Source organism: Oryzias latipes, chromosome 13 (assembly GCF_002234675.1).
Source record: "Oryzias latipes chromosome 13, ASM223467v1".
In the NCBI taxonomy this organism is placed as follows: domain Eukaryota; kingdom Metazoa; phylum Chordata; class Actinopteri; order Beloniformes; family Adrianichthyidae; genus Oryzias; species Oryzias latipes.
In genome coordinates, this window is record NC_019871.2 from 30,164,078 (window position 1) to 30,184,337 (window position 20,260).

The 20,260-nt window shown below is 42.0% G+C and overlaps 1 protein-coding gene across 5 annotated transcripts in view; it reads left to right on the forward strand.

The window, feature by feature from the left end:
- Window positions 1-20,260, forward strand: part of usp32 (ubiquitin specific peptidase 32) — a 62,513-nt gene that overhangs the window by 14,908 nt on the left and 27,345 nt on the right. For 2 of the 5 annotated variants that reach the window (XM_011482990.3, XM_011482992.3), the window contains exons 3-9: window positions 9,844-9,949; window positions 11,276-11,394; window positions 13,888-14,050; window positions 18,199-18,330; window positions 18,432-18,539; window positions 18,679-18,794; window positions 19,548-19,610. In XM_011482990.3, the coding sequence (XP_011481292.1) occupies window positions 9,844-9,949; window positions 11,276-11,394; window positions 13,888-14,050; window positions 18,199-18,330; window positions 18,432-18,539; window positions 18,679-18,794; window positions 19,548-19,610 (807 nt within the window). Of the gene's footprint in view, window positions 1-9,843; window positions 9,950-11,275; window positions 11,395-13,887; window positions 14,051-16,116; window positions 16,358-18,198; window positions 18,331-18,431; window positions 18,540-18,678; window positions 18,795-19,547; window positions 19,611-20,260 lie in introns of those variants that run through there. The other 3 variants (XM_011482991.3, XM_011482993.3, XM_020708496.2) reach the window with 2 other exon arrangements.

Sequence of the window (20,260 nt, forward strand, 5' to 3'; positions counted from 1 at the left end):
CAGTTTTACTGCTAGAATTAACAGGAAGAAGATCTTTACCTGGAGAACACTACCTCAACTGCATGCACTGGTTTAAATGAAGAGAACGGGCTGTAATCACCACACGTTGTCTGAAGGTGTCAATGGGTCTGTAGTGAACTCAGCTGCATGTCAGACTGAGCCCTGTGGGGGAGCCTGATTGTGATCATTTTTGTCAAAGGTCTAGTTCTGCTGCTGGGCCTACTATTCTAGACAAGAGTCTTAGGAGTCAGTGCACCAACACAACTATGTATGGCACCGCATGTTGCTGCACAGCCTGCTTTCCTGCAAAACGGAACCTTTCTTTTTAATAAGTAAATGAGAATCTGCTGCTCTTGTTGTACAGGATGCTTGCATTGTTTTACATGTGGTTCTTTCTATATTTATGTTTCAATATAGGCCTGGGCAAAAAATCGATTGAATGAATCAATTTGAATTTCTTGTTACAGGCGATTTAAAAAATAACTAAATCGAGTTTTTGTGTGATGGCGCATTTTTGGCTCCCCAGAGCTTCTGTAGTGTTAGTTTCACACGGCAGTATGGCAAGCGACAAACAACAACATCATAGCACACACTAAACAGCCAGTGACAGCATGGCTACCAGGAAAGGAATCAAATCATCTGTTGTTGGGTACTGGTTAGTTTACTGCCACAGACGTGGAGGAAGAGACCCCCCCCCCCCCCCCCCCCACGCTGCAACATTTGCCTAAAGCCCATCGCGTCAAAGGCAGCAGTACCACAAACCTATTCCAACACCTGGGGGGAACTTTTTATTACTGTTCTCCTTCACTCCGTAACTCTAAACGTGAACGAGCGCTCACTCCCACACTTGTGCACGCTCTCACTCACTCTCACTCGGCACGTGCTCCTTCCTCTTACACACGCAGCGCGCTGACACACACACATACATATACTCGTTCTACAACACCTATATAGTTGGTTAGTTTGTTAAATAGTTAGTAGTTACTGTTATTTGTTAATTAAGCATACTGCGTTGTAATTATGAATTGTATTTACTTGCGACGCGACCGCGGGGGATTTTGTGTTAGGCAGCAGTTGTGTGTGTGTGTGGGGGGGGGGGGTGCGGTTGACCGCGACTGCTGCTGCTTCATCAGCGTGGTGATCAAAAATCCCACCCCATCAGAGCTCTACTTTATATCTTGTGGGACACAAAAAAATGCGACTTCTCCAGTACTGATAGCAGAACCGATGAGGTCAGGTCTTAACGATACTGCGGTCTTGAAGAATGTTGCCCCGGGGCTCATTCAATACCGGGGCTCGGTACCCATCTCTAGGAAAGGGGCACGGTGGAGAACAATCACCGAAGTGGTCGCTTTGCATATAGCCAAAGACATGGTAGCCATATATACCGTAGAGAAGACGGGGTTTATTTATTTAATTAAAACCTTAGAGCCCAGATATGAGCTGTAGTGTTAATCCTTTAGAAAATGGTGCTACTCTCAGGTGAATGTTTGTCTCCTTTAGTCTAGACTACATGGTGTGACTGAAAACACAGCTGGGACTTTGATTCCAAGAGTGTGATCATTTATTTATTATTCAACCTATAAATGGGGGTTACATTTGTCTTGTGTTTGATTATAATAAAATAAAATAAATAAATAAATAAATAAATAAATAAAAGCAAAATTTGCTTTAACTTAAGTTGTCTGCCGTTATTAGTTGTCTGCCGTTATTAGTTATTGCTTTCCTTAAGCAGGGACGGAAAAAATCAGGAAAAAATCAGAAATCGAATTAAAAAAAATAAAATTGGAGATAATTTATTTACTTTTATCTTCTGTTATTTTGTGTAAAATGATCTTCACTCTTCTTTTAAAACCTTGTTGGTCAAATTTCATAGGAATCATTGAATTTGCATTAATAGCTACAAATATCTGTAATGAAACAAACTGAAGATGACAAATAAACTTGCATGTATGGACCAGGGATTATTCTCTTTAATGAAATGAACAGTCAGAGCTATAGGGCGAGAGAAGCCTGATGTTTCCTTGAGGATTCCATTAGATCATTACAGCATGTCTTCAGAAAGCCTCAGTAAAGCCAGCCTTTATCATCCTTCCTCCCCCGTGTGACCACATCTTCCCTGAACGCTGCAGTGCACATCCTATCACAGCATCGTCTACATTCCTCATGCTCTTGCTTCTTTGTCACCATGGCAGTTGTTACCATGGTGACAGAGGTCCAGATGCAAGATGCAAGGCTGCTGCTGTATCTTTAAAAGAGCCTGAGTTCTGCGAGATCTGGGGGAGGCAGGTAGGCTGGCTGGTTGGCCCTGTCTGGGCTGGGGGACAGTTGTTTCACCAGTTGTTTCTTCTGGTTGGTGCAACAACCAAGATGATATGATGAGGGAGGGGGGCAGTGGTCCCATTGCGGCATGGATACGCGCCGCTGGCCTCTCGGTTTTAATTGCACTGTAGACATTAAGGGCCCCTTGGTGGAGAGGGTGCTTGGTCATCACTGTGAGCAATTAGGTGATTTCCTCTCAGTGCCCTACCCACCAATTTTAACTGGACCCTTTAGTACATGCACACTTTACCCCACAACAATATATACTCCAACACACGCATACACAAAAATACACATACAAGGAAGGTGGGACCTCTGATCGTCAGTCCCCCTACCCCATCCCTGGCAGGGGGAACCGGGCCCTCTGAAACTGCGGCCGTGTTCCTTGGGTGCTGGCTTCTTGGGCCCCCGCAGGGAGAGGGATCCCTGAATTCTCTGGCAAGACCATTAACTGGGGATCACATCTGAGCCTGGGGGTGTCACTGGTGTCACTGTGGGTCGGGTTCATGTCCTTGCCCTTGATGGCCTACCTTCTCCAAAATTACAACAGTGGGTGAGCCTGGTTGGTATTTACAAAACCCACTTCTCTTGGGCATCCTCCTCCTGGGCAGGAGTGGGCGGCCCCTGCTTTGCCCTCTCCTGGACTTCCCGTGGGCTGGGTGGGTGACTGCGTGGGGCAGGTCTCCTTTTGGGGACCCTGGCCTGTGCCTGGGGTGTAGGGATGTTCAGAACTCTTGGGTGGTGGTGGGCTGCTCCGCTGGGGCTAGGGGTGCTCTCCTGGGCCAGGGCCCCTGATTGGCCCCGCCTGGCGCAGCGGAGTGGCTATTCTTCTCGTTGGGCTTTCACTCTCTGTTCCCCTATGCCTCCCTGCTCTCTGGCATTGGGGGCCCATGTGGCGGTCCTGCTGGCCCTGGCCTGGCTACCACTGCTGCTTCGGTCGTGGTGAAGGGATTACTGTGCACTCTTCTTTTTTTTCTTTCTTTTTTTTTTACATTCCATCATCCAACCCAGAAGAACATAGACATTCACTCGAGCACAGGTGCTAGCTCACAAATAGTTTACGTGACTGAATGAAATGTTTCATGTGTGTTAGTCTGTATGCAAAAGTATACATGTGTGAACGGTAGCTATATTGTGTACATGTTGACATGTTTACATAAGAACAATTTTGGACCCAAGAGGTATGTTTGTAACATTTGAATGTGTGTGTGGACAGGCCCCATCCCTTTTAGATTTAATGTACATCTACACCTAACAATACTGATTATAAACTTCTAGCAACTAGTTGCTTTATGATTTTACCCCCCCTCTCTCCCCATCATCACCCTTCTACCCCCCTCCCCCCAACATCCCTCTCTCTTCTTCCCTGCTCTTCTGTCCAACACAAGAGGCCTTCAGCTCTGATCTCTGCTCAGCTATTGGACAGGACAAATTAAAAAATAAACCAAAAAAAAGATCCTGAGTTGTCACACATTTTATAACTTAAGAGAAAATTGAAGCCTTATGAAATACATGGCTTCTAATGTGCCCAGCTTTAAAGAGACAAATCTATTTCTCTAGTTATGTTTACTAGTTTACCTAAATCTTCCTGTGGTTGTGTGATCTTCTAATGGTTGTGTAAACATGAAAAACTCCTCCCCAGCACAGATTCAATACTTGTGTGAGAGGTTTTTTTCTCTTACACATGTTAAACATTGGCTACATTCAGCTAATTGATCTCATATGAAGAGTGGCCTTTAATTTTTAATCTGCGTTCAACCTAGCGTTAGCCTGAAGCAGTCTGTAATGGAAACACAGACTAAAGTCTGGATCTTCATCAGCTTCTTTCCTGTTTCATTTCAGCTGAGCTTCTTGCAGCTGGAGCTACAGTCAGTCTTTCCCTCCTAACTTACTCCACCGTTTTTAATCCTTAATACTTACAATGCTTTATAATATTGTGATGTATCTTTTACAAAGAAAGCATGCTCCGTAAATATCTATATATGTCATGCTATTCTTAAGCCTTGTATAGTAAACAATATCCTTGTACAGTACAGACCAAAAGTTTGGACACACCTCCTCATTCAAATGAATGGGAAGGTGTGTCCAAACTTTTTGTCTGTACTGTAAATAGCAATATATCACCTTTGGTTCACAAAATAATATTTTTAAAATAAAATATGAGTTATTTTCACAGTTAATTTTCCTACCCAGAAGTAAGATGACTTAATCTCTGAGGCACCGCCTTTCGCTCCTTGTGGGTGCCGCCCATTTCATGGCGTCAACCTAGAGTCGACCTTGATAGCGTGTCTGCGTTTCCCCTCGAAAAACAAACAACATTCAAACTTTTTTTAAAGATGGATGTGTATATTATGCATAGAAAAGGAAAATGTTTTTGTTAAACACAGCTATCTCCGTGGAGAAAATGGGTGTGTGTTTGCCTGGGGGGAGTGCTAGCAGCACAGATTCTTTTTTTAAAAGGGGCTGGTCTCACGTCAGCTCGTCAGAACCTCCTTGTTTTTATGGATTCTGATGGATTTGTGCTCAGAGCACAGATTTTTGTAGGAATACTCTGAAATGCGTGAATGGATGAAAATACTACTTTGGGGTTGTTTTAATTGCGATATTAACATTTTAATACACTTAAAAGCTCAAAAAGTTGATTTTGTATGATTTAGTCCCTTTAAAGCTAACAATACATCTGTCCAACTGCTCGTTAATGCAAATTTCTAGTCATCTAATCACATGGCAGAAACTCAATGCCTTTAACCATGTAGACATGGTAAATATGATCTACTGCAGTTCAAACTGAGCATCAGAGTGGAGAAAAAAGGTGATTAAAGTGACTTTGAACGTGGCATGGTTGTTGGTGACAGACGGGCTGGTCTGAGTATTACTGCTGATCTACTAGGGTTTTCACCCACAACCATCTCTAGGGTTTATAGAGAATGGTCCAAAAAAGAGAAAATATGCAGAGGTCAGAGGAGAATGTTCCGACTGGTTCCAGCTGATAGAAAGGCAACAGGAACTCAAAGAACCACTGGTTAAAACCAGTGTCTGCAGAGGAGCATCTCTGAACGCACAACACATCCAACCTTGAGGCAGATGGTGTTGGGGATATTTTCTTGGCACACTTTTCTTTCCCTCAATAAAAATGATGGAATAGAAATGTGTGTCAGTTACCGTTTCTCATGGCTCTGACATGCATCCCTGCATGGACTGTTGTTCTCTGATAATTAGTCAATGACTACTGGACAAGATGCTCACTTTAATCTGCTCAAAACTATTGATTTATTTTTCAGAAAGACAGTTCATCTTCTAACTTCATTTTACATAAACTTGAAATGTAAAGACACTTAGATGTGGAGATGCATAAAGTTCAGAAACCTCTGGCAGTGTTTACCTAGAACTAGATTTTATGTACAGCTGGAAACTTCCTCCTTGTTTCTGACGCATCAAGCTGTAAAGCTGAGTCCTAAACTGGTCAGGTACTTCTGCTGATGGTTGTAAAAGCCCACAGAGGGGAAGGGAGCGTGAAAGAGCTTCCACCTTCACATTATTATTTAGGGAAGAGAAAGTATTTCCCTCCTGTTGCTTGATCTATTCGGCCCAAAAACAAAGCTTGTGATCCTCACCTGATCGTACAATCTGGTAGATAAAACCAAGGGTATGTGACATACCAACCTGTCAGTCTATAGGTAATGGAGCCCAATTTTTGGTACAATTAAAAGATGGTTGTTTATCTTGAATGTCTAGAACAGGATTTGTTGGTTATAAATATCCTTGAAAGGGCAGTGAAGATACTGTGGTGGATCACAGCCTCACAGGTAATGTCTGTGTAGATTCTCATTCATCCAAGTAGATTCCAACAGAGTGGTTGGGTAAAAACAAGTGTTCAACTGTGCTTGGTGTCTTTTTAGCCCTCTTTCCTGTGAGGCTTTGTCCAATCAGAGCAATGCATCATCACAGGTGACATGTCAATCCAGAGAATGAGTGGCTGCAGGGGAGCTGCAGTATTTTACTCTCTTGTCGCTAAAACGAAGCTCTGGCATGGTGAAACCTACCTACCTACAGCTTTTACTTTCTGTTCAAACCAAACTTCCCTTCACACTGCTGGAGTTTCCCTGTAATCTTGGTTTGCAGTGTTGTGCCTTTTTTGTGTATGTGATCAAAGTTGTTTAGTCATTGACAACCCCAACAGTTGTCTTGGGGATTATTATTATTTTTTCGATTATCGCAGTGGAAATGACTACGGATGTGGGTATTTACATCAGATAGAGTCTGTTACTGTTGAGCAGTAGAAGCCTCAGAAAACCACAGCTCCTTTATACAGTATACTGCTGATGTGAATGCAACATTGACACATGATTCCTTGTTTCTGTCTTCACTTTCTGATAGTAGTTTGCTGTAATAACATTCTTATGTCTTTTTCATTTTGACGTATTTAAACATTAGATTATCAGGAACCAGTAGATAAGAGTCCTGACTGTGGTTTGGAAAGTGAAACGTAAATACGACCCACAGACAAAGATTCACTTGCTGGGCTCTTTGCTGGCTGAGCCACCTGCAGCCTCTTAAAACTCTTCCTCACTGAAAGACAGCAACACCTCCAGGCATGAATCTGCACCCCTGAGGGAAACGCCATACTCAGCCCATTAATCCATTCTAGTCTAGAACCTCAGAGGACTGTTTACTGTTTACATCATCTCATTATTAGGTGTTGACCATAAAAAATCCCCACTTATTTGAAAGTTCTGACATGGACAATATCAGGATAAAATGTGGCTTTCCACAGAATAGAGGTCCTTTTTAGGAAGGATAACCTAAGTTGGTCAAATGTAAGTTTGACAGGTGGGTTCTAAAGTCACCAGAGGGAGGAGGTGAGAAGTAATGCTGAAATTCATTCTTGCTTTCTGCATGTCTCACTCTGTTGAGTTTCTTTGTTTGTGTGTGTGTGTGAAAAGATATTCTCATGCCTCTAAATCGTATATCATCAAACACATTTGAATCCACTTGGCTCACGTCATTATCAGCTTTCTGATGGTTTGTTGTGCAGAAACTTGACAAATGGGATGAGAGTTGGTTTTCTGCTGGAGGCTGTTCAGACCGACCATTGGTATTTGAGACGGTTTGAGCTGTTTTCAGACAGCGGTTATCAGCTCTGAGCAGAAGTGCTGAGCAGATTTACAGCCAGTCCAGTCTTTCATAAGGACTCATGAGTAGCTTTACCAGCGCTGCAGGGACTGACTGGACTTGAATCGAGCCAAATGAAAGCCGAGCAATCTGGTAAAAAAGCACAAATGTCCCGGTTCATATCATCCTTTTCACTCTGCCATCTGACCGAGTGGGATAATGTGAGGTGCAGATGTGAAGCAAACATCCAGCTACTGACGTACTGTATTCTGAAATGCAGGAAAAACAGTTTTATGCCAGAAGAGCTTCAACCCCACAGTGACACTCAAGGAGAGAGCTGTGAGTGTTGAGTGCAGGTTTGCAAAAGCGTTTTCCATTAAAAGAATGTTCTGCCAGCTGTACACACTTCAGATTCAAACCTTACCTGTAAGTGCTGACTCTTCTTTCTAATTGAAAATGGCATGACACCCCTGATCGTGGAAGAAGTAACTCAGTCAAACGCATGCAAACCTTTTGGTTAATTCCACTGAGTTCTGGAAATAGCTCTTCTTATAATAATGCTCAGGTTTATCAGACTAGAACAAAATGGTCAATTTAAAAATCACTTGAATGAATCAGGACTCCTCTGTAGATATGCCCAGAACTTCTCATTTACATGAAAAACCAATCATTTAACCTTTAAAAGAAACCAATCTACCACTGGCTTGTCCAAAAAACTCCATATGGTTTTAATTACACTGACATGCATGATTCAAATTATAAAGGTGGTTGTGATTTTTCAGCTGCTATAAATTATGAAGCGTTGAATGAAGCGTTGAATGATGCAGTGACGGAGTTTGTCATTCCTGGAGCCGCCACATCCTAAAGGGCTCTGGTTTAGATTTGGGGTTTGTATCAGTCTAACAAAAGAGACCTGAGGCTCACAGAAACATGTGACCATGGTGAACGCTGACCCTCCTGGGCCAAGCTGATCTGGATCCTAATCACAAGTCAAAAGGAAAAACAATCAAACATTCATTCATCTTCTATTCTGTATTGTCCCTTTCGGGGTCACGGGGCTGCTGGAGCCTATCCTAGCTACTTCCAGGTGAAGGCAGGGGACACCCTGGACAGGTCGCCAGTCTGTCACAGGGTCACAATCACACACCCATACACACTCACATTCACACCACACAATCAAACATGATCGTGATCAAGAGTGGAATTAGGAAATGGAAATAGACTGATTGGAAAAAGGCTTCACTTAAAGACTGGACTCAGGGGCAGAAACAAAGCTCTTATTTCATCAAGGGTTTGTGGGATCGACTTCAATTTTTACACAATTTGATCTTGAAGAGATATGAGTGTCATTATGGACTGAAGGCTGCATGTGGGTTCTTACTGCTTTCTAGTTTTACACAGCAGTCTTCACTAAATTCTGATCTATGGTCTTTTTTATGGTTTAGTTTTTTCTTTATTTGACTCTTGTTTTGTTTTCTCAAAAGTGCACAGAGCTATGAGATCTCAGAGTTGATGATCGTGTTCAATTATGCGAACATCAGTAGCACAAATGTGTCTTTCCTGACGCTTTAGATAGTTAATCAGATTCCACAGGGAATGTTTGTAAAATCCTGCCACAGGCTGTTGTTTTGCACTTTTTCTTCAAATATCTACCTCCAACTTTTGTCCACATTCTTCAATTGATCAGTAGGGATGCGGACATCGGCCTCCTCAGAGGTTTAAATCCGAACCCGACATCAGCGGTTTGACCCAACAGCCCGATCAGAACCACCATCTATCCACTCAGACAAACGGTGTGATCAGGACTGTAGTTAGCATTGGATTGTTTGGTAATATGTCCTTATTAGGGGAGGCAACTAGAGGCAAATGTTGCCTCAAATTACATATAAATGTACATTGTTCCCTTTTCTGTCCACACGTGTCCTACTGTGCCATAGTTTTCCATGGCAGAGCCGACATGAATGAAGGAAACTATTGTAGAAGACATGAACACCAACAGCAGGACTCAGCTGTTGTTGCAGATGAACACATGTTGTTTTGGAAATGAGCTCTCAAAGCCTTTTGTGGCTTTATGACTTCTTTATATGAAGATGACATTTCTCTGAAGCACAGGTGTGCTGGTGAGGCCACCGTTACACTTTCCATCTTATCAGATCTGTTATGGCCCTCATCACTTCAGTTTAAGCTTTTATCCAAGTTTATGCTTTATGCTGCTTTGTATGTGTCAATCATACATTTTACCTGTCTTAAAATCATCATATCTAAAGATAACAGAAAATAAGTTGTCTAGGTACTGAAACCTATATAACTGTACTGCAGGTGTTGTGTGCGTGTGCACACAGATACATGCACGTGTGCCTTTTTTCTGGACGAGCATCTGCTCATAAACGTGCTCTCTGTGTGCGTCAGGTGATCTACACATCGTTCGGAGGCTCGTCCAAAGGGCTGCACTTCAACAATCTGACTGTGGGTCTGGTTCTTCTGACAAGAGGACGCGATGAAGAGAAGGCCAAGTGTAAGTTTAGTGGAGCTAAATCTGTGTTAACTTTGTTTCCTTTCTTTTTTTTTTCTTCCTGTATGGTCAGATGGTCTGTAATGCAGAGGCTGAAAGAAATGGCCTGCACTCAGGTGTGGTCGTTTTCTGTTAGTGCTTGTGTCAGAACAGTGGAGAACAGCTCTGCAACAGGCTTTCCGGCAGGAGTTCAATGAAAAAATGTTTTTCTAAAAAAAAAAAAAAAAAATGTAGCATGTAGAGATGAAAATGTTCTAATGACTTTAGTTAAAGCCACATAGGCCAAATATAAGGTATTAACCAGCATGTGACCTCATGGTGAAAACATTTACCGCCTTTTTCAGTACAGCCCCAATACTTTTATTTAGAAATGAGGCGTAATGTGTGCAGAACCTCTGACTGTGGATGTTACTTCATGTGTGTCAACAGAGATCAGAGATTTATTTCTTGAACCTCTTATATGTTCCTGAAACCATTAGTTTATGTGGAAAAAAGGGGCTCCTTTAATAAGACAAGAGCCAAAAGAAAGAAGGGATTTACCTCCTTAAAGAAGTTGCATTTAAATCAGCTGGAGCTCCCGCGGTGACGAGACAAGAAGGGGATTTCCTCCTGCAGGTGTCAGAACTTAGAACTGTGTGTGAACGCTCCAACACAGCAGGGGCCTTCACTGTTCAACACACACGTGCACTTTTTTCTTAAAATGCTCGGCTGATTTATATAGACTGTAGTTAATGAAAATGCACACAAAGCAGAGACTGGAACACGCATCTGCCTGGAAAAACAAAACTGTTGTCCGTGATTAAGGAGTCATCCTCAGAAAAGTAGGCTTTGAGGCCCAGAAGCAAAGAAAAACAACATCAAAGTAGTAAACATGCTATAGACGCACACAATCACTTATTATAACATTTTTGTTAAAATAATAACAAAAAAATGACATATCTTTTTAATTTCCCAGCAATTTATCTGGTCATTACTTACACATCTAATTCAGGTAATACATGTTTAAAAAAGTTCAAATGATTACATGTCTGGAGTCAAGCTGCTCAGCAAAAAATGTAAATTCATGAATTGGAACTGGGCTTCAGTCCATGCTCACAGAGTTCTTCAACAATGTAAATGCAGTAAGTCGGTATGTAGAGCTGCAGGCGTCTGCTGCATGAGGAAGACATGGAGACGGTTCACGGTAGAAAGGAAACAAAGGAAGGCATTGTAGCTGTTTCCCAATATCCTGCTTCTCTGTCTATGCCAAATGTAATTGAAGGAGTTCTTTATTTATTGTAAGAGTTTGTTATTATTAAATGAATAATAAGAAACTGCGGATGTGCTCAGACCTCTTCAGCCTGTTTGCCAATGATCTGGGTGGATATGCTGCCAGAGAAGACATCGAGGCCGTTCTGCAGGTCCTGGACGGAGAGGTGCCAGCTACCCTCAGCAAGTGCTTCACTGAGGTCAGTCAATGAAGGGAAGGCATCTGCACCCCAACAGCTGATCTTACAAAGGCGTCTGCCTTAATGCCGACTCTGCTGGTGATGCCGCCATACACACAAACACCAACTGCATCTCTGCTAGTCATGGCTGCTTCTTTAGAAGTCATTTTCATTGTTGTCCTTAGAAACTTGGACAATAGATAATATATGTGATGTGTTTGTGGGTTTAGTGATATTTATGAGAATATACCCATCTTCCAGATTAGCTCAGATTAAAGCTGGAAGGATTACAATCCATTCAGATTGAAATCCAATCAATCAGTCAGAGATGACATACACTTTCTATGGCCTCTTCATACTACCTCAAAAAACAGACACAACTTTTTTCCTTTAAAATCAAGACTATATTAGGGATTCTAAGATAAAGAAACAGATTCTTAGATATTTCATAAACAGGGTTCACTCGTTTATCGCTGTGGTTACGTTTGAAAATCAACCCCCCATAGGTGAAATCCACAAAGTAGGATTATAGATGTTTAAAGGCTGCAGTGCGCTGTAAAAATAAATAAATGAACAAAATTGCTCTAAAAAAATCTGCAAAGCAGCGATATAGCGAGGCAATTATTTTGACTTGTGGGCCACATAGGGTTCTAAAATTGGATAGAAGGGCCGGACCAGGAGCAGATGCATGGAGTGAGAAAGAAATAACAGAATCTGGATTAAAACATTTGGATTGAAATTATATTTTAAAAGAGAGCATTTTAGAGTTTTTAGGTTAAAACTTTTGTTCTCAATTTAGAGCCAATTGCACTAATGGCTTGTTAAAAATCATTTAAAGCTTAGAGAAATGCTGCATTCATGTAGTGTTTGAATGATGGAAGAATGAAAAACAACAAATCCTCCAACACCACATGGATGCTAGAGGAGGTCCCCAAACGTTTTCTAGTGAGGCCACAAGAACTCTTTCTCTTTAAACTTCTTTTATCTTTCTTTTTTTGTAAATCCCTCTAATAAAGTTTGATGATCATTTTAATAAAATAAATAACACTTTTATGAAATAAAAAAATGACCAAATAACTGTGATTTTCAAAGACAAATAGTCAGGGGAAAATATACTAATACATTAAAAAGATAAACCAATAAATAGTGGATCCTCTCCAGTCATTTTCCCCCTGAGACTTTGAAGCTGCAGCACCTCACGTCTCACAGTTTGCACTATAACTGAGCAGCTGTGTTCTGCACGTCTGTTTCTCATCAGGAATAATGAAAAAAAAGCAAATCTCTGTTTTCTGCTGCAGCTAAGCAGATATCTGCGTTACCTTTTCACCAGTACAGAGTTCCTCATTTATTGCAGGAGTGTAATCCACGGAGTCTGATTACAGACATTTATGGCAGTTAAACTCCTCACTGCCCACTTTTTACACTTTTCTCAGACAGACATGAACGTTTTCACACTTTTCTCTTTTGTTTAAATTCTCAAACCTTCATAGAAATTAGATCCAGGATCTTAGAATGAAGATCTGATCGATCACAGATTTCTGTAGATCTGAAGAGCTTCGCGTTTCTGTACAGGAGACACACAGAGGAGATTGATTGACAAGGTCTCCAACCAATCAGGATACAGAACAGGGTGCGCTGTTTAAAAAATGCAATCGCTCTAAAAGAATGTGCTAAACCGGAAAAGATGAACTGCGACGTAGAAAAGGAAGACCGTCTTCTGTTCTGTTTGACGGAGTTTTTGGAGGGTTTCAGATTGGGACACAGACTGCAGAAGGGGGGAATAAAATGTCACGTCTTGATCGTGTGGCCAGATTAAAAATAAAAAACACGGGTCTCTGATATTGTTCAGTGGGCCGGACCAAACATGGAGGCGGGCCGGATCCAGCCCGCGGGCCGTAGTTTGCCCACCCCTCCCCTACAGCATAGGGGGGTAAAAATGATTGATCTGAATATGTATAAGCAGTTTCGATGTATAAGTATCTGAATATGTGTCTTTGTTACATTTTCTTCATAGCAGTAATTTTTAAAATGACTTTATTTTCCAATAGACTACAGATAAATTGTTTTGTAGTTAAGAGGCAGTTTTAGGTTTCTTCAGTTCTGGTTTTCTGAGAAATAATTTTGAAAAGTATGAATATAAATGTTCCCTAAAAATGCTAAACATGTGAACTGAACTTTGTATTTGGGTCTTCTTCAGTCACGTCTTCTCTTCACTGTTGTCAGTCAATCTGATGGAGTTATCTAGGAAGTGCTTACATTTATCAGTATATGCAGATCTAGAACAGCAGGAAAAGCTATTTTCAAATGGCGACACATTTGTTCTGCTTTGTCCAGAGTAACGTAAGCTGTTACTTTGTCCTCTGGTCAACTAGCCACAGTCTCAGTGTGGTTTGCTGAACTCAAACCTGCGGTGTGAGTTCAGCAAACATCTGCAGTGCCTTTTCTCCCCTCAGTGACTACAGCGGGTGACTTTCCTCCTTGATGGCCACAGACTGACGTGTCCGTCTGTGTCAGCAGGGTGACAAGGTGAACTATGAGCGCTTCAGGAGCTGGCTGCTGCAGAACAAGGAGGCCTTCACTCTGTCCCGATGGCTTCTTTCTGGAGGAGTTTGTGTCACGCTGACAGATGACAGCGACACACCCACCTTCTACCAGACGCTGGCTGGTGTCACACACTGTAAGTGCTGGCTGGGTTGTTGAATGTGCATGCATTTACGCAGACATGGGATCCCGTCATGTTAATCACCTTGTTACAACTGGTTCTTTCTTCCTTCAAAGCCTGATGATGTTAATTCTTTCCTTTTCCTTCTATTGCGCTCTTGTGCACTCATGGACTAAAGGATCGGGCCACTTGACTGGCTTTAACACAAACTCATTCAATGTTTTTGCTCATTTGAAGCACTGCAAAGATATTTCAGTGCTTCTTTCATAGATGGATACATTGGATTTTGGAAAAATGTGCTCATGCTTTTGGGGCTGTTCATGTTTGGCCATGAGGACTCAGTTGGAGTTATGAGGTTGCTCTTTAGAAGTTAGCCGTTTAGCGACGCAGACACGTCCATGCATTGTTGATGCAACATGAATCAAGTTGTGGCAGTCCTCAGTGCAGCTGGTTCAAAGTCAGAATCCGTGCGGAAGCGAAGCATTGCATTAAAGTAAAGTGAAAACCAGAGCAGAGTGGCCACTTGCTGGTTTGGAGATTGCAGTTCCTGCTGTACAGATCGGTGAGGATGTCTGAGGAGGACAGTGTGGTCCTGATGATCTTTTTTATCCTTGTTGAGTTGTGATGCTTTAGCCTTTGAGGTGACTGCAGGTTTGCATGAAGCCTCTTAGTCACTTTTGTCACATCCAAATCCCGCTAAAGGGTGCTCGATTCAGGAATCTACACCACACCAGATGAGCATGTGTTTGTCCCATGATACTATAGGGCCCCTGGTTGTTACCACTTCAGTGATGGGGTCTCTGTAACTTTCAAAACAATGAGCAGACTTGCTTTAGGAGAAGGCGTCAGTCTATAAAAGCACAGAAACAGTGGAATGAGAATGAATCAGTCAGGTGTAATGGTGAGTGACAGGCTCCCCAACAATCACAGGTACGGCAGGGACATATGAGGTTTGGTAAGTCTCTGCACGCCCCAATGAGAATTTGGCTCCTGCAGGGTTGTGGGTGAAAGATGTAAACACCTGACCAAACATAGGAGGCCCAATTGCAAAAAGAGACGTCACAACAGTTATTGGTATCATGTGAAGAGCTCATAGCTACAGAATCATCCATTTATGAGATGGGAAACACTGTAACAGACTGAAGATTCAGAAAACTGCTACGGCAAGACCATGAAAAAGCCATGAATGTGAGTCTGAAGCCAAACACTGCACTAGCATGGCAAAGAAATGCTCCAAACCACATGGAAGCAGATGTTTATGCTTTGGAAGATGCTATGTGTTTAAGATAATGGACAGACTTTTCCCCTTTTTTGTCCTTTACGTGTTCCAACATTCAGGGTTTTAGCCAATCAGTGGCCTGTCCAAACTGAAAGACAATATGATGCATGCTTTTAATCTTCTACAATCATTGTAAGACTTGAGTGGCAGATAAATTGGTTCAAAGAGATTCTCCATTCTAAAGTGGAATGCTTACCTTTGTATTTTTTTAGTGGAACATGGTTTTTCTGAAGAAAATCCGTGTAAGCTTGGATGACTGTGTTCCTGCAACAGTGGTTCACTCATTTCCTAAACGTGTTCATTTGCTTCCCTGTAAATTTCTATCTTCTATTTGAATTTTTCATATTCTATCTTTTCCCTCATTAATGTTGTTACTGCAACTAAGAGCATTTCTGTTCACTGTTGGTGTCTTCTGTCCTTGTCCAGTGTCTAAAGTTGAGTCAGGCTTTCGCTTCACTTTCTTTTCTAGCTGCGTTAAAGATAATCCAAATCCTGGCAGTCGACTTGCTTTTTGTTTGTTTGCTAGGATGTTTAGCACCATTTACAGGCACAAAATCCTCAGCATTTATTGCATTTTACCATATATATATAAATATACCATACATATAATAGTTGCAGTCAAATTAAATATAGGTAAGCTTTCATTTTCCAATTGACGGCAGAAGGCTTGAAAAAGCATGCCTTCTCTAGTGAACCTGGATGCTGCTCTTAATCTGCCTCCTCCCTGCTTATCCTCTTAACTTTGTGTGTTTGCATGTGAGTGTGTGTTGGTGGGAGACAGTGACTGACTGACAGTCCTGGTTCCCGACTGAAGCTGGACTCGTAGCTTAACACGGCGAACTGAATGCTAATTTGGACATGCGTGGACGCAGGAGCAAACCTGGAGATGACGGCCTTCTGTGCAGGATGACATTGTTTTCAGGGGTGGTTGTTGTGGGGAGAGTAACATGCTACATGAAGGTTGTGGCAGCACCTCTCTAAGGATGTTCCCTGGATAATGGTATGGTATCTATGCTGCCACTCAGAGAGAGTCGCACCTCTAGGTAGGTATCAGACTTGTCTGGATTGGTTTTGCCACCAATGTTGACTTGGGCCTTAAAATCAAACAAACTACAACCACAGGGATACAGTTTTTAACCTTTAATTTATGTGATGAGTGGCTATAAAGGAACCTGTCAAGTTTCGAGTGCAAGCTTTTACAGATTTGTTTTTGTCCTTTAAACGATCTATTTAGCAGGTATCGTCTTTAGACTTGGCTTTGATGTTTTCGTGGTTTTGAGACCTGTCCTGAGGTGTCATTACAACATTGAAACATGTGTTGAAGGCTCAAAGTGCAGCAGTCAAACATGAATCAAATATATTTTAAAAGACGAAAGAAGAGCTAAACTAACTACCGGTATAGTCTTTCTAGTTGTTTCTACAGACAGTCATGCTCTCCCACCTGTTGGACATTCCTGTGCAAACATTTAGGTTTTTCTGTTGCAATTCCAGATGTTGGACATGAACAGATTTGGAGTTCCAGGACCCTCATGAAATGATTGACATGTCAGCAAAGACTAGCGAAGCGCAGCAGCTACATGTTTGAATGATAAAGTGGCTTTTAGGGAAAAGGCTCTATTAGTGGGTTGACGAGACTAAAAAGCTCAATAATCGTAGTTCCTTTATTTTGTAATCACCTTATATTGTCAAAGTGCTTCAGCAGGATCTAAATGTGAACTCTAGATCTTGAAGGAAATCCCAGTAACAAAGTTCTATGCAGTTGGTCAGCCTGACCCCTCTAACATTGGAGCCTGTAATAAAGGAAGTGGCAGCCTCACTCAGGCTCAAATTTACCAGTAGCCACTGTTTTTTACACACATTTGTCAGATTAAACTTTCAGGAGGTTGTTGTGATGGGTCTGTGTGGGAAGCCACGGTCCAGCAGCTGCCAGGAACCGATGATCATTTGATTGCATGTCTGTGTTTTGACGCTTGTCATGTGTATTGGATCCATACCAGTGGCAAGCTGACTAACTCCAGAATCCAATTACCTTAAGCTGTGGATTACCTTTTTGAAAGGGGAGACTGGCTCGTTGACCTGGCAGAGCATGGTGTAGGTTGCTATATTTGTCTGATCTCTATCACTTCATCACAAGTCGAGACAAAAGTCAAGCCCTGCAATGGCTGTTTTGTAAAGTTTACCGCTCTAACCCCATCATGTTGACCCCGTTTTTCACCACACACTTCTCCTTGAGCTAAGAATGCGTAGCTCTTTGTCCCTGCCAACCCACTGGTTTGGAAACCCAGTCGTACAGCGACATCACTGCAGATGGAAATGGCTGTTTTCTGTTGGTTGAATGAGGAAGGTGCCATGTTTGTAGAAGGGAAGAAGATTTGTTCTTCCCTAAAATGACTTCCAGTCAACATAAACGTCTGCTGAATCCTGGTCGGATCCCAATGTGAACCCCATGCAGCGTTTTCTAAACATCAGTCTGTCACTGTCTGAGAGGTTTACATGATGAACAAGACAATGCTTCATGAAAGGATGTGCTAAGAAGTCGCTGCAGGAATTCCACACATCAGAATTACAGTAACAAATGCCCAATCCTTTCTTTTTTGCCAGCTGTTATTTCAGTTATTGAATGGTTTTCTGTCCACTCCGCTGTGTCTCTTCAATGTTCTTACCACAGTTCTCACTTACATGTTAGCATGTTGAATAAAACCGTCTCAGTTCATTGAAACCCATTAGAATTTGTCCAAATGTTGACATTTCTTACCAGGTTTTTGTTTGATGCCATCAGCAAAACATTGTCTTCTTTAATAGTCAAAGGTGAAACTGAGGAGGGGTTTGAAAGATAAAACAGCATGTCAGGGTCTCTGACTCCTCCTCTCTTGTGCTCCTTCAGTGGAGGAGTCTGACATTATAGATTTGGAGAAGCGTTACTGGCTGCTGAAAGCTCAGTCAAGAACCGGCCGCTTTGACTTGGAAACCTTTGTCCCGCTGGTCTCTCCTCCAATCCACGCCTCACTGAGCGAAGGTAACACCGGCTTTAGTCACGTTTCTGGATCTGCAATCTTCTCTTGCTTTTATCCTAGTTGTTCTGTGCTTACCCTACGTGTGCATTATCTTTTTTTGCAGGCTTGTTTCATGCCTTTGATGAGAATCGGGACAATCACATCGACTTTAAAGAGATCTCCTGTGGACTCTCTGCCTGCTGTCGGGGCCCCATCGCTGAAAGACAGAAGTGTAAGATGAAATGAACGGATGCAGATGAATAAACCCTAGAAGCTTCACATGATCTAACTTGTGCTTCAAAACAGCATTTTCCTTAAATCCATGCTTTAAAAGTTAAAATACTACTGACAGTTCCTTTTTTTCCTGCCAGTCTGCTTTAAAGTGTTTGATGTGGACCGAGATGGGGTTCTGTCTCGAGATGAACTGCATGAAATGGTGGTGGCCCTGCTGGAGGTGTGGAAGGACAATCGCACGGACACTCTCCCTGTGAGTAAACCTCTTGACTGCACCATGGTCAGTTCAGAAAACCCAAGCCTTGGCTGTCACAGTGTCAGCAAAACACGCCGGGCAGTCCAGGAGGGTATCGGTGGCGAGTCTTTCTGACTAAGTTACATTTGAGATCAATTTCCAACGTTCTGAATGTATGCTGGGGGGCACAGATGGTATAAATAACTTAACAGTATTGTTTTTTAGGAATGCTTATAACATACATTGAGCTTCAAAAGAGCCAGGTGTTGGAAACAGTCAAAGTGTTCTAAATCAAACTCATTTTCAGTCCGCCCTGCAGCATTTTTGTTATTTGTCTTTTATTGTTTAGTTATTCTATTGAATGATTAAAGAGGCTCCACGCTTGAACTGAACATGTTACTCTGCCCAACGGTCTGGATCCCTCTTCTCAAAAACCCTGATAACTTTTAACAACTTGTTAGAGAAAGATTCCAAACATAAGCTGTTAAGATCCTCTAACGTCCAGATCTGTGGACTGGTCTATAAAACACACACAAAGCAGCTTTTACAGTTTGACCAAAAAGCCCCAGACCTTGTTTTAATTATCTGATTCCAACATTATGTTGATAAACTTTGAATGAATGTGTCATGAAAAGTATCTCATTGTACAACTTGATTCATTGTTTTATAATTTAGGATTCTTAACTCCAAAGATCACAAACTGCTCATATCACATTTTCACTATCAGCCTTTACAAAGTCTGCTTTTTGGTGATTCGTTCCATGTTTTCAGGAGCTGAACAGCAGCGTGTCAGACATAGTTGAGGAGATCCTCAAGATGCACAACACCACCGAGGTGAGAAGTGACCGCTCTTCCAGCTCTGTTACAGCAAACCAAAGAAAAAGAAGCATATTTTGGTCTTGAACTGGCTAAGATGTGACCTATACTTGCTATTACTTCTAGTGTTTTCCTTTCTTGGTGATGTGATGGTTGTTTTATGTACATACTAGGCTTCAGTCTGCTTCCAGCTTATCTTAAAAGTGGGAGTGGAAATTAGGACTGATGATTGAGGCAACTGTACACCCACCTTTTATCTGTGCCTTTTTTGTGTATCTGAGCTCAGGTGTAGTCTGCACACAGGCAGGCTGCTGCTGCCACCTGAGAGAGGCTCTGCTGTTCCTGTACAGTTTCAGTCTCTTCACTCTGTTTGATACAATTTGGCATAAAGCAAGATAGCATTACTGCTACAAAGCTGGTTCTCCTTTTAGCACTATTTTTATTACAAATATTAGTTAAAATACATTTTAGCCTTGTAATATTAGTTAACATATAACACAAATGGTCTGCCATGTCTTTGACTGGGAGGTGCAGACAGAAGGACTTTGTTAAAATGTCATGCGTCCTGGATGAGCCCTCCCACCTCCTGCTAAGCTTAGAAGAAGTGCTATCATGTCCCTCCTGAGACACTTGAATGCCATATTTTGCACAGAGCAGTGTGCCTTATT